Source organism: Ochotona princeps, chromosome 28 (genome assembly GCF_030435755.1).
Source record: "Ochotona princeps isolate mOchPri1 chromosome 28, mOchPri1.hap1, whole genome shotgun sequence".
Classification (NCBI taxonomy): Eukaryota; Metazoa; Chordata; class Mammalia; order Lagomorpha; family Ochotonidae; genus Ochotona; species Ochotona princeps.
The window spans coordinates 22,383,694-22,397,640 of record NC_080859.1 but is presented as its reverse complement, the minus strand read 5'-3'; the positions used below and the strand labels follow the sequence as shown (position 1 = coordinate 22,397,640).

General features: G+C 48.8%; 1 protein-coding gene across 1 annotated transcript in view; it reads left to right on the top strand.

Moving 5' to 3' along the window:
• Nucleotides 1–13,254, top strand: part of PTCD2 (pentatricopeptide repeat domain 2) — a 29,798-nt gene extending 16,544 nt beyond the window's left edge. Inside the window, exons 9-10 of the mRNA XM_058656358.1 lie at nucleotides 5,673–5,786; nucleotides 12,179–13,254. Of these exons, the coding sequence (XP_058512341.1) occupies nucleotides 5,673–5,786; nucleotides 12,179–12,403 (339 nt within the window). The 3' untranslated portion in view covers nucleotides 12,404–13,254. The remainder of the gene's footprint in view (nucleotides 1–5,672; nucleotides 5,787–12,178) is intronic.
• The last annotated feature ends 693 nt before the right edge of the window (nucleotides 13,255–13,947 follow it).

Below are 13,947 nucleotides of genomic sequence, written 5' to 3'. Positions count from 1 at the left end.
GAGTGGAGGAAAAGGCAGGGCTGCCCGGCAGGATCAAACCGAGGGGGCGTCTTAGGAAGGAAGAGGTCATCGGCTGGCCTCAGGAAGGAGACAGGATGTGGCCTTACTGGGATGCAGGGGGTGTGCACTCCTGGGTCAGAGAGTGGTGCTGCTGAGGATGCTGGCTTAAACTGCTCATCACAACCACCTGCACTCTGGGTCCTCAGGAAAGTTGATTTTCCTCCACAGTTCCTGTGTCCTGTGATCTGAAACAGCAGGTGCCAGAGTAGCAGCCCTTTTGTTGTGAGGCTCCAAAGGGGTGGTTGTAAAGCACTGAGCATGGCATCTGGCACACAGCCGGAGGTCATCGACTTGACCTGTCATGGTTTGACATGAGGAAAGTTACTGAAACAATATTCCCTCATAATCTATCAACCCAATGAATAGAACAACTCTAAGCTTCCAGAAAGACTAAAGGTGATGGTGATTTTTCAGTTCTCCCCACAAGGCTTGTCCTCAGGTGTCACCCCTGCACCTGTTCCCAGAAGACTTTCTAGAAGGACCCGGCACTGTCTGCGGGCCTCCCGCCTCGGGTGAGGAAGGGAGTGCAGAGAGCGTGGGTGGGGGGAGGGTGCGTCACCTCTCCCATGAGTGGCTCCCACCAGCGTGAAGGTGAGGTTGAGGAGAATCGTGAGAAATTGAAGAAAGTGGCAAGGCCTAGTTTTTTGCTTCATTTATCTGAGACTCTCTTCCCTAGGTACTTCCTGTCTGTTAGTTCAGTTTCTATCACTTTCTGAGAAATCTGCCTCTCTCTAGTATGGGTGTGGAAGTGAAGATGCTGTAGTGAAATTTTTTTTTTGAGACTTACGTATTTTTATTTGAAAGGCCAAGTTACAGAGAGAGAAGGAGGGATGGAGAGAGAGACCTTCATCTGTTGGTTTACTCCTCAGGTAGTCACAATGAAGCCAGACGCTTCATTCTGGTCCCCCACTTGGGAACAGGGGCCCAAGGACTCGAGCCATCCTCTCCTGCCTTCCCAGATGCATTAGCAGGGAGCTGAATTGGAAGTGAAGCAGCTGGGACTTGAACCGGTGCCCATATATGGGATGCTGGTGCCATAGGCGGAGGGTTAAGCCGCCACTCCACAGCGCCAGCTGTAGGGCTGCATGGGCATCTTTAACCCGAGTGTAAAATCAGCCATTCCTTCTCAGTAAAGGAAAGGATATGAAACTGGATGTTAAGAGGTGTGCCACTCCTGGAATACACTCCCTGGCTCGGATCCCTCAGCCTAGTCCACACCCATCTTCCACGATGGATGAGAGAATCCAGCAATGACTGGTTTTAGATTGGAATGTATCTGGTGGAAATAAGCCTGGAGCCCATGACAGTGGAGCTCTCCAGGCCCAGGAGAGAGAGCGATGTGGGGCCCGGGGCCAGGGGCCAGGGCAGTCAAGATGGCTCCTTTCCTCTGAGAGCTGGAAGGAAGGGTCAGCTGGTGCCTGTGCGTTGGGGACGGGCATTCTTGGGCAGGGACTGTGTAAGAATCTGGAATATGAATCATCCTTCCCACGAAGGAAGATTTTCTTCCCAAGAATTATCTGTTCTCTGGGAACTTAGGTCATTTTATTGTTTGAAAATTCTCAGGAAATTCTTCCAAGTGCTCAATCTAAACAACATAAGTATGTTTTGTCTTCCTTGGGGGTGCCATTCTCAAGCTTGATGATCTTTCAGGTTTGTGGTGTTACCTTAGAACTTCAATATCATTTGGTGGGCCTGAGTTTGTCCCAATGTGTCTGCCACTTGGAACCCTTCCAGGCAACTCCGTAACTATTAAGGCTTGGGAGCCTGACCAGTGGGACGCAGGGATCCAGTCAGCATTGGCAGAAGCAAATGTGGGTTGTGAATTTTTTCGGAGTGACTCTAAAAATGCCTGCCTTCCACTAAAATATTGTGCTGCTGCCACTTGGAAATGGGATGTATCTAGTTTTCTCCCAACTTCATTTTTTCTGTTTCCCAGCATTTTCCTTGCCACCTCTGTGGCCCAGTGGTTTCCTGTCTGCTAACTGAATACAGTGATTGAGCAGCAACATTAAAAAGGCATGGGTGTTGACTCTGTCCTCCGGTCTGATTTTAAATCCATCGATTTGAAAAGAGCAGTGATCTCGCTGCAGCGACGCTGCTGAACACCAAAGGGTTAACCGGAGTGATCAACACAGCGTAACTGTTGGAATTCTGATCATTTCTCTAGAAAACTGACATTCTGCCAAACAGAAGGAAGCCCATCCGGGGGAATGGACATGCGATTAACTTTCCTACTTAGATCATATATTTGTTAGCATAAGTGAGTGGCTTGTGCCTCCTACTACCTTGTCAGGTCACTGTAACGTTCTGGCTCGCACTGTGGTGTCTCCTGGTGCAGTATAACAGGACAGGAGAGAGGATGCTATTCCCATAAGTTCCCTGGTGCAGGTACATCACCCACATGCACAGGTTAGAAATTACATTTGGTTGGGAACAGTGAAGACCAAAAAAAAAAAAAAAACCAAAAAGCCACATATATACATTTTTTTTTTCTCTTTGGCTTAAAGATTTCTTTGTTTTTTATTGGAAAGGCAAATTTACAGAGTGAAGAAGAGACACAGAGAAAGATCTTCCACCCGCTGGTTCACTTCCCAAGTAGCTGCACTGGTCAGTGCTGAGCCAGTCTGAAGCCAGGAGCCAGGAGCTTCTTCCGGGTCTCCCAAGCAGATGCAGGGTTCCAAGGGCTTTGTGTCATCTGCCACTGTTTTCCCAGACCATCAGCAGGGAGCTGGATGGGATGTGGGGCAGTTGGAATACGAACTGGCATATGGGATCCTGGTATACAAGTCGAGGATTTTAGCCACTAGGCTACCATACTGGGCCTGAGCGCTTTCTTTTTCTTAGATGTAGAAAGCCAGAGGTAGTCAGTCTAAGTCAGGTGTGGCATTTCCCAAACAACTTGTATTTATATGTGCCTTTGGCCAGGACTTGATGCTGTGTCCATACAGAATTTGCAAAAACAGACGAAAAACAAACTTGGGAAGTACAGATCTGTGCATTTGACAGAGCAGTTCGGGTTAGAGAGTCCTGTTATGGAAGAAGAGGGGACAGTGGGTGTGGACGAGAGAGTTCACAGTCTGTACTACACCGTGATACTCTGCTTCAGGTAAGAGGATGAAAGAGACAAGAACTGTACGTCTCCTCCTGCCCAAAGCTCAGTTCGTTTTTGGTAACAGGCACTTACTTCTGAGGCTTCAAAACATCAGTGGGACAGACGGTATATGTTGTGTAGATAGTTGTTCTTGCCAAGGTTTCTCCTGTTCCTTACCCAGTCAGTTGCCCTAGCTGCTTGTTTGAAAGCTGTGAGGTCAAGGTGACAGTATAGTCTGCATTCGGACGTTGGTTTGAAAAAACTCAGAGCTTTGTTTTCACCAGTCACAGCATTGCCCTTCATCCACATGTCGTAAGAGGGAACCTTGCTCTCAACATCCCTGCTCAATCAGACATCATTGCTGGAGGCGGGAAGAGAAGTAGGGACAAGCAACGAAGACACACTGAAGCTCTTGCCAGGAGCCCCTGGCTTCTCACCTAGGGCCCCAGTGATTTGTCTTTGCGAATTGCTTGGAGAGCCCACTCCACTTCCCGTTCGATTAATGAGAGCTGCTGCCAGGAACTGGAGACATGGTGTGCCCCAATAGCGCTTGGTCCTTGCCTCTGAGGAGAGAGACACTGGCAGCCAAATGGCAACTGGATTTTATGAACATGGGTATTAAAGAATTGTGTTGGCACCAGGACTTAGCCTACTTGCAAGCTGATTGGTTAGCCTGGCCCAGCTCAGGGATGCTGCTACGGTGTCCACCACTAGGAGATGAAGGCTAGTTTGTGACAGCTGTCACAGTGTCGGTGTTTTTACATCACATCTCTTTGCCTCAGTTCCCACAAGGCAGCATGAGAAGCCCCGTATGTCTCTTGCACACGGCGGGTTGAGTCTTAGCAGAAGAACCTGAGCTTAGGGAACCTAAGTTTTTCATAACATGCTTTGCCCTGGAGAAGACACTGGTTCTGTTGTGCTTGCAAACATCCTTGAGAAGACAGGGATTAAAGACTGGCAGAAGTTCAAGAAACTTCTGTCTCCCAGCATAGCTATGCTCCTGATTCTGCCTGCACTGAATTTAGATCAAACTTCTCATATTGATATCTAGTCTGCTTGGGATTGCTTCGTTCTGTTCTGCAGAACCCAAGATGACACCTTGGGGCAGGTGTTTGTTCAGATGCAGTGGGTTAAGCTTGCCTCCTGCGACGTTGGCCTCCCATGTGAGCACATGTTCAAGTCCCAGCTGCTCCATTTCTGATCCCTCTGCTAATACACCTGAGAAAGCAGTGGAGGATGGCCCAAGTACCTGGGTCCCTGCCACCTACATGGGAGACCCAGGTAGAGTTCCAAGCTGCTAACTTCAGGGGCCAGCCTGGTTGTTAAAGCCATTTGGTGGGCCTGGCTCTGTGGCCTAGCGGCTAAAGTTCTCGCCTTGAATGCACTGGGATCCTGTATGGGTGCCCGTTCTAATTCCAGCAGCCCCACTTCCCATCCAGCTCCCTGCTTGTGGCCTGGGAAAGCAGTCGAGGACGGCCCAAAGCTTTGGGACCCTGCACCCACGTGGGAGACCCATAAGAGCTCCTGGCTTTGGATTGGCTCAGCACCAGCTGTTGCAGCTCACTTGGGGAGTGAATCATTGGATGGAAGATCTTCCTCTGTCTCTCCTCTGTATATCTGACTTTGCAATAAAAATAAATAAATCTTTTTTTTAAAAAAAGCTATTTGGGGAGGTGAAACAGTAAATAATAGATCTCTCTGCCCTTCTCTTCCTCATGAAATGTGTTATATTTCTATAATGACTTGATATATGCTTGTTAAAAATGGAGTTTTCTTTTTTTCTCTAATATTCATTCATGTATGAAGAGACATTTCTTATTCCATGATTGATAGAGCAGAATAAAATTTTGGAGAAAAAAATAACATATTTAGAACATAATACATCCAAGTGTGAACGGCAGTTAACATTGGCGACTTCTAGGTCATTCTTATCCACATGGGATGCCAAGTTCACAGGTGGCAACTTGACCTGCTACACCACAACGCCAGCCCCCTCCTAGTCAGATCGGAACAGATCAGCACAGGCAGGAGCGCCCCATCGAGGCTTCAGCACATCTCTTACAGCCCTGTCCTCCGTATGCATTGTGCATCTTTGACATCCCAGTACAGTTCAAGGTGCCCTCTGCCCCAGCAGTTGAAGGAGGTCGTGTGATGCTCACATCCTCCGAATCTGGACCACAGAGCGTTGAGTACCTCCAAGTGCTGCTGTGTCATGCTGCTTGTTTGTGACCTAAAGGTACCTTCCCCAGGTCACAAATGTGGAAGTCGAAAGTGCCCGGCCCAGGCTGACACAGCTGGTGGTCTCCATCGTTTCAGCCCCCCATTTTCAGCTGGGTTTGCGATGGTGGTGTTTTGATTCACTAGCAGAAAGCAAGCATCGGCAGGTGGGCATCCTTCAAGGCCTTTTTTTGAACCCGTGCAAAGCACATGCGGTGGAAAGAACTCTGGAGGAGGGCGGGCACCTGTTGCTGCAGGCTTCCCTGGGTCTCAGCCTTGGCTCTACATGTCTGTCTCTGTTCAGGTTATGATCCACATCCAGTCCAACATGTTGGAAGCCCTACTAGAGACACTCAGGGAAGCTGCAGGAGGAAGGTCGTCAAGATTTGTGAGAAGACTTGAGTTCTCAGAGGAGGTGGTAAGTGCGTACGCTCTAGCAGTCGATCGCCCGAGGTTCAATGGGCAGTCTTGGGAAGGTCTCCGCCTTGGAGTCCCGCATGGAGAGAGCTGGCCCCCTGCAGCAGCCCCCCTGCTCCCCGACTTAGGACCTCTCTGGAAGTGCAGGGCTTGCGTTCTTCCTCTGAAATTCAAGGACAACTTTTTCCTTCTACATTACTCTTTTCCCTGAGCTGTTTACATCTTTCTCTTTCTCTCTCTCTCTTTTTTTTCCTGAATGACCATTTTATCTTTTTCTCTCCTCGCAGTACCTTCTCACTCTCAGTTGATGACTTTGCCATTTTGTAGGAGGAGGAGGGCTGCCTCCTGTACAGCTCAGCTCCCTTCCTGCATCCCCGTGGTGGTGCACACAGCTGCGACATCGCCAGTTGGGCAGTAGGTCCTACAGCCTTTCCCTTCTGTATCACTCCAATCCAGAGACTGTCTTACTCTTTTTTTTTTTTTTTCCTAACTGTTGAAATTACACACACACACACACACACACACAGAGTTATGCATATATGTTTAATTTGTGTGGGACTAGCGACAATCTCCCTAAATGCCTGCAATGGCAAGAACTGTCCGGTTTGAAGGCAGTTGCTGGGAACTCAGTCCAGGACAGCTATATGGTGGCAGGGACCCAAATACTGGAGCCAACACCTGTTGCCCCCAGGGGGTATATTACCAGGAATCTAGAATCGGGGGCCAAAGCCTGGACTTGAACCCAGCACTCCCATTTGGAGAACGGTTGTTCCAAGGGGCAAGTTGATCACGAGGGTAAATGTCCTTCTTCCCACTGTCTTGTGAATTTTATCGGTGTCCTCTGCTTTGTGAGTCATTCCCTGCAGCAACTAATCAGATAGCTCATTTAAAAAAAAAAGTCTCTCCCATTCAGGTGAGAAGACATGACATAACATGTTTAGCTAGGAACTCCATGTCGTAAGACGTCAGCCCTTCACAAGATCATGTGGCACTGTACTACAAACCTGCAGAAGATTCGCAGCAACTAGAATGAAAAGCAAATCTGTTTGCTGCAGAAGTTTTTGAAATCCATGCATAGTTTTTTCGTAGTATAGATTTTCTATAACTTTGGCAATATTATCCCTTAGGTGATCTCAGTAAAAATGCCACCTTTTTTCCCCCCTGTAAAAATTTAGTTGAAAGAACACACAGCAAGACTAGCTGGGAAAATCCAGTGAAAGAAAAGCAGTAAGAGGTGGTAGGCCTACCGCCTTGTAAAGTGTATTCAGCCTTCTATAATTCCAACTGTGGCTTGGACCAAGCACGAGAGGCCCCTTTGCACAAAGGCTGGCTTCTCTAATCGTTTAGAATGGACAGTCTCTTCTGGAAAGTGCTGGAATAAGTTGACAGCCAATGGTGGAAAAGCCAAATTGTGCCGAAACCAGGACTGATGGATATGACATTTTAGTTTCAAAAATGGAACTATGAAAGTGCTAGATAAAAAACATTAGTGAATTCTTTTATATCCTGAGAGTGAAAAACATCTGTGTGTCAACCAGAAATTCAAATCAATTTTAAAAAGGGGGTTTGAATAACTTGATTACATAAAAAATCTTACAGGCTGTTTTAACATATCAAAGATACCACAAGCTAAGTCAGAAGCTAAATAAGCTTCCCGTTTTTAACTCATACAAAGAGCTAACTGTAATATGTAAAGAGCTGCTTTTGAAAATTACAAGGTAAAAATCAGTAACCCTTTTTTTTTTTTTTAAAGATTTTATTGTTATTGGAAAGCCGGATATACAGAGAGGAGGAGAGACAGAGAGGAAGATCTTCCATCCGATGATTCACTCCCCAAGTGAGCCGCAACGGGCCGGTACACGCCAATCCGATGCCGGGACCAGGAACCTCTTCCAGGTCTCCCACGCGGGTGCAGTGTCCCAATGCTTTGGGCCGTCCTCGACTGCTTTCCCAGGCCACAAGCAGGGAGCTGGATGGGAAGTGGAGCTGCCGGGATTAGAACCGGTGCCCATATGGGATCCCGGGGCGTTCAAGGCGAGGACTTTAGCCTCTAGGCCACGCCGCCGGGCCCAAAAAAAAATCAATAACCCTTTAAAGTCATTTCCTTTAGACAAATGGGTAAGAGAACTGTGAATGGCCTTCAGTCATCTGAAAAGGTGCTCACCTTTGCTTGCACTAAGAGAATCACAGAATAACATCCCCCTGCGATGTTTCTTGTGTCTTGGATTAGAAGTGGGAACGTCTGAGGACTCAGTCTGTTGGTGAGGCACTGAGCTCGTTCAGTTAGTGCTAGCTCCATTGCGCGTCTTCTCTTCGACTCCGTGCAGAGAACGGCCAAGCGAGAATAGCTAGGGAGACCTGTGAAGGAAGGGCGGGAGGAGGTGGCAGTGTGCAAAGCACGTTAACGCTCCTGTCATGCAGAGCGTGGCTGAGGGATGACATCTGGCCGTATCTGTCCCCATGACGGGTGGCTGACCTCTGACTCAGCCCTCCCACTGCTTGGAATATGGCCCAAAGAAGCAGTGGCAAAAATGTAACAAGTCGTGTATCTAAGACCTCCTTCTCTAGCGGACTAGTAGAATAACGGGTGTGACTAAGGACTGCTCTGAAAAGAAATAGAGAATGGCTGCAACCTCGGAGTGGATCAATGCAGAGGCGTTCCTGAAACAGGTTGGGAAGTGAGAAAAGCTTTCCGGCAGAGCAGCATGCTATACTTCAGGAAAAAGGACAGGTGTGCATTCATGGGACACACACACACACATAGAGAGGACAGGCTGACATTCATACAACACACACACAACACAGAGGACAGGCATACATTCGTAGGACACACACACACATACGCTTAGAGTTTTGATTGTTTTTTAAATAGATGGAAAGATCAAAACCTAATAAAACAGTTCTGAAAGCGTAAAGGTGAGGATAGAAATGCAGCTTTTCTGAATCAACAGTCTACTCTCCAAATCTGGATTCCCCATGTACACATTCAACACACCAAGGGTTGAAAACATATGTATTTTTTAAAGATTTATTTTATTTTTATTGGAAAGTCAGATACACAGAGAGGGGATAGACAGAGAAGATCTTCGTCCCTTGATTCACTCCCCAAGTGGCCACAATGGCCGGTTCTGAGCCAATCCAAATCCAGGAGCCAGGAGCTCTTCCGGGTCTCCCATGAGGGTGCAGGGTCTCAAAGTTTTGGGCCGTCCTCGACTGCTTTCCCAGGCCACAGGCAGGGAGCTGGATGGGAAGTAGAGCATTCAGGATTACAACCGGCGCCCATATGGGATCCCGGTGCACTCAAGGCAAGGACTTTAGCAGCTAAGCTAATGCGGTGGGCCCCAAGGGTTGAAAATAAAAAATAAGAATCATACCATAGTAAAAGCATTTACATTGTGCAGGACCTTACAGATGATGTGAAAATGACTTTGGGGTGCAGGAGGCTGGGGGTGCTTCTGTGCCCAGGCTGCTCCATTTCGTCTACCGGGCTTGAATGAGGATGGATCCCGGAACCAATCACCCATGGATACTTAAGGGACAATGTTACTTTGTCAGAGTATTTCACTTTGCAACTATGTCAATGCTTTGTAGAATTAGGAAAACAGATGTAAGTGAAAGTGAAGAGAACACTTGAGAGCAAACAGAAACAAATGAGGCAGGACGTCACTGGTGGCTTACCTGCCCGAGGGAACATGATCACAGGTCATTGCCAACGTGGGCGTCCTTGCATCCCTGCCAGCGCCTGAGGCCAAAGGGAGGGGCCGCCCAGTTCTCAGCAGTGCTCACAACATGAGTGACGTCGGGGAGTGCTCCCTGCCTGTCCTCCCTCCTGCCTGTGTTCTTGTTACCCTGCTTCAGGCTGGTGGCCCGGGTGACCGGGGTGGCCAGATGCTCTTTTCTCCTGTCTCACTGGTACCTTCTCATCCTGTCCCATTCCTTCCCCAGAGGCTGCCTGCTCCAGGTGCAGAGAGCTTGTCAAGAAGCTAAATACATAGGCTTCCATCCGTCTGAGGCCTTGGCTCTCTGTAGGTTAGGACCCACCCAGAGCATTTGAGGATCAGTGTAGAAAGCAGAGGACACAGGCGTGTGAACAGGTTGTGAGTGCACGGGGGTCCGTGTGTGTCTGTGTGCATGCACACATGAGTGTGTGGTACCAGCACAGCTTCAGTTTTCTCAACAGTGTTGATGCTTGCCATTCCTCAGACTTGGGTTATCAGCATTTTGTCACCTGTTTCTACAACTAAAACATTTGGAGCCCAAGCTGAAAACTGCTTCCCTAAGACTCCTTCCCTTGGGAAATCACCCTGTGGTCCAGCCTGCTCTTCTGGCCCCTGTGAGATGCTCAGGGAGCACTCAGGCTCCACCAGCTTTCGAGTTAGTTGTATGGGTGTACGGGGAGCAGGCAGGAGGAGGGGGCAGTGTGGTGTGGCGCGTTAAGCCGCCGCTTACAGTGCCAGCAGCTCATATCAGCGTGCAGACTCATGTCCCTGGCTGCTCTGCCTCTGATCCAGCTTCCTGCTGATGAACCTGGGAAAACAGGGAAAAACAGCCCAAGAACTTGGGCCCCTGCCACCCATACAGGAGACTGAAATGGAGTTTGTGATTCTTCCTGGCTTAAGTCTGACCCAGCCCAGGCCTCTGCAGCCATTTGGGGAGTGAACCAGGGCATGGAAAAAGCTCATTCTCTGCCTCTCTATTTTGGTCACTCTGTCAAATAAATAAAGAATAAATGTATAAGTCTGTGTGTATGGGATAGCATGTGGGTGCTTCCCGTGTAAAATCCTGCAGTTTACGAGTACTGTGTTTACTGTGTAGACCAACAGTCATTCAAAACACGTGGTGCGTGGTGATAAAGACCGTGAACTCAGATGCCGTGATAAGCAACAGAGCACTGAAAAGAAATGTTGACTTTTCTGCAATGCTGTTACGAAGCCGCTCAAACGCAAGCTGTTCCTTCGTTGACTTCTCTCTTTTTGAGAGTGGGCAGGCAAATGTAGTGCAGTGTCCTTTCTGCTCACGTTGTGAGAAGGCTGGAATGACGCTGTTCAATAGCTGTGTAGTGTTAGGGTCGAAGCTACCTGCAGCACGGCGTGTTCGCCTCACTGCTTTTGGAAGCCGCACGCTGCACCTTGCATTCCACCGTGAACATGAGGGCAAAGTGTTCTTTGAAAGACTGCTAGGAGGTGCTTTAACAGCACTTGTCCTGGGGTTCACGCACGGGCTCTCGTTTGAAAGGAAGATGCGCAGGTGCAGGTAGTGTTACACTATATTTAGTCGATGATCAAAGGGTTAGTGAAGGAAGCTTGATTCTCTTATTTAAATTTAGGCTTGTCAAACTAAGTGAAATGTTGATTTTTTTTTTTCACGGAATAGCTTCTGACTCTAATTTCCAGCACACCTATTTTGGTAGAATGAAGCGCCCTGTGTATACTCATGACTCTACTATTTATAGCTCTCATCCAGGCCTTTCCTGCACAGCCCAGGCTCATACCAGAGTTCTAAAAGTACATGGAAATGGATTTAAGAGAGTTTATTTTGGTGCATATGTGTTTTTTTTAATAATCTGTGTATATGAGGAAGTCTTTAAAATAGTTCATGGGAACAGAATGTGTAAGTATGAGAAAAAGAGATTTAAGAATATTTTTGTGCCAACATAAGCTTATTTTTTAAAGTCTCCTCTTCCATGAACTTCTGGAAATCCCATCCTGTGTCCACAGCCTTCTCAGAGTGTCCACTTCGACGTTGCTGATCGGAAACGTAGCGATGGGTCTTCCCTTGCAGCCCAGGCTGTCCCCTTCTGCCCCTCTCGGCACACACAGCACCCACGTTGAAGTCACCGGTGTCCACTCTGCTGCCTGTATGCCTGCAGCAGCCCAGCCTCTTGCTTCAACCTCCACGGAGCACTCTGCTTGCACATTCTCCACCATTTCCTGCTCTCAGCCCCTGTCCTTCCTCCCACAGCGTGGTCTCCACTGTCCTGGACCCTGACTCACATCCTCTGTGTGAGCCCTTAAGCCTCCATCCAATCGTGTAGATCATTCCCAGCGGTGTCCTTGGTCGCTGGCTGCAGAGCCCTGGGCAATTTGGCCCTACCTCCTGCTTGTCACTCCTCCATGGTATCTGGTGGCATTTGGCTCTCCGTGTGTGTGTCACTGTCCACCGGTGCCATCTGAAACCCTTAGGGAAGATCCCAGGTGTGACTGTCCCATGCCAGTCCTCACTTTCGGGTATCGGTCACCCCGGTTTGTGTCACAGGAAGCCAGTTTTCCCTGCTGCAATTCTGCACCATACATTTTTACACAAATTGTCTCTGCTTCCCCAGGGGCACAACAGGGGGACAGCTCTTACACAGAATCAGTGACCACTCCCCCCCACCCCCCCGCTTTCTTCCAGCTGGCCAAAGTGAGAAAAAGAGTGAAGGACGTGCCTGCCCTTTTGGCCAGATTTGAACAAGTCTATGGGACACTGCAGGTGAACGGCCAGGTCACCACTCACAGCCTGGATACTCTGCTCTGCCACACTCCCACAGACAGGAAATCGCACGCGCCGCTATTAACCAAGAGGACAGTCAGCCATCGGGCCTTCCAGCCACTCAGCCGGTCTCTGCTGGCCGAGTAGCCCTCACCTTGGACACCTCGCGTCTAGAGCCCCTGTTCCCCTGGAGAAGCCCACGTCGTGCCTCTCTGAACACTTTACTGATACTTGGTCCCTCCCCACCCCCCAACCTAGTGCCCTCCCGAGCTCCCTAAGCCAGGGCACTGTGATATTGCTCCTTGGGAAGCTCTAGGTTCAAGTGAAGAAAGGGAGTTGGGCCAATGCCACCTGTGTCCCGAACAGGTCGTATCAGAGTCTGCAGTCCGTCTCCCACCAGGACACGACCCAGTAAGCACTACTGGGAATGAATTTCGCTCTCATTGTCACCTCCAACTGATTTCTAAGTTGCTGGGTTGGTTGCTTACAGGCAGATCATGCCGTTGCTGAGCTGCGGCCGGCCAGAGCCATACCCTACCAGCTTTGGCAAAGAGCCCACCGTGTTTCCCAGCTCAGCCGTCACTGCTCTCTGACCTTTGTTTTCCCATCTACAAAACAGTAGCACCATTATGTGGTTGCATATTTATTTAAAATGTTTATTGATGGTTCAGTGGGACAAGTTGATTCAAATACAAAAATAAAATGCAGAGGTTCTTAGGAGCCAGTGCTGTGGCTCAACAGGCTAATCCTCTACCTTGTGGCATCAGCATTCCCATATGGCTGCTCCCTGCTTATGGCCTGGACAAGCAGCAGAGCATGCGCCAAGGCCTGTCTCCTGCACACATGTGAGGAGACCAGGAGAAGCTTTTAACTCCCGGCTTCAGCTCAGCTCAGCTCTGGTGGCTGCAGCCATTTGGGGAGTGATAAACTGGCTGATGGAAAACCTGTCTATCCTCCTCTCTGTAAATCTGCCATTCAAATAAAAATTATAATTTTTTAACTGGGATTTATTTGTACATGGATAACCTGTACCAGGGTCCCTTTTCAGGTAGGGTGACTGTCACCCGATGCTTGCCAAGGCTGAGTGGGCAGGACAGCCAGAGGCTGTCAGAGAAGTAGACTTGAAATTGCAGTATTTCCTCAGTCAATTTTCCAGGTAGGTGACTTTGAACTCTGGGTGCTTACTGGGGTGGACCGTGGCCCCTAGTGTCACAAGGGACTCTGCCAGGTGTCTGGGACCACCCTCTACAGCTTGACAATAGCACCCAGCTTGGAGACTTGGTGTGAGGACAGAATGACCCAGTGAGAGCGAGGCTGCCCATGCCGGCACACTGGAAGTGCTTGGAGGCGTTCGACATGACACTGTAGGCAGGCAGGCTGTGAGTTCATGTGAGTTCCCCCCTTCAGAAACATCAATCTCAATTCCTTCTCAGTGTGTTTGGTGTTTTGAAAAAAAAAAAAAAAAAGGCAGTGGGGTGGAGGAGGAAAGGGCATTTGACTCTGTCCACCTTCAAAGGCTTAGGGAATAATAGGGCCCGCTTCCTGTCCCTGCCTTATCTTCCCCAACTTTCACAGTGTTCAAAGTGTACCCTGGCCCAGCATGGCCCTGGTGGGTAGCTAATAACCATTTGTGAGCACAATTTAAGTAGGACATTGTGTGAGCAGTAAATATCAGCCAGGCCCTGCCCTCT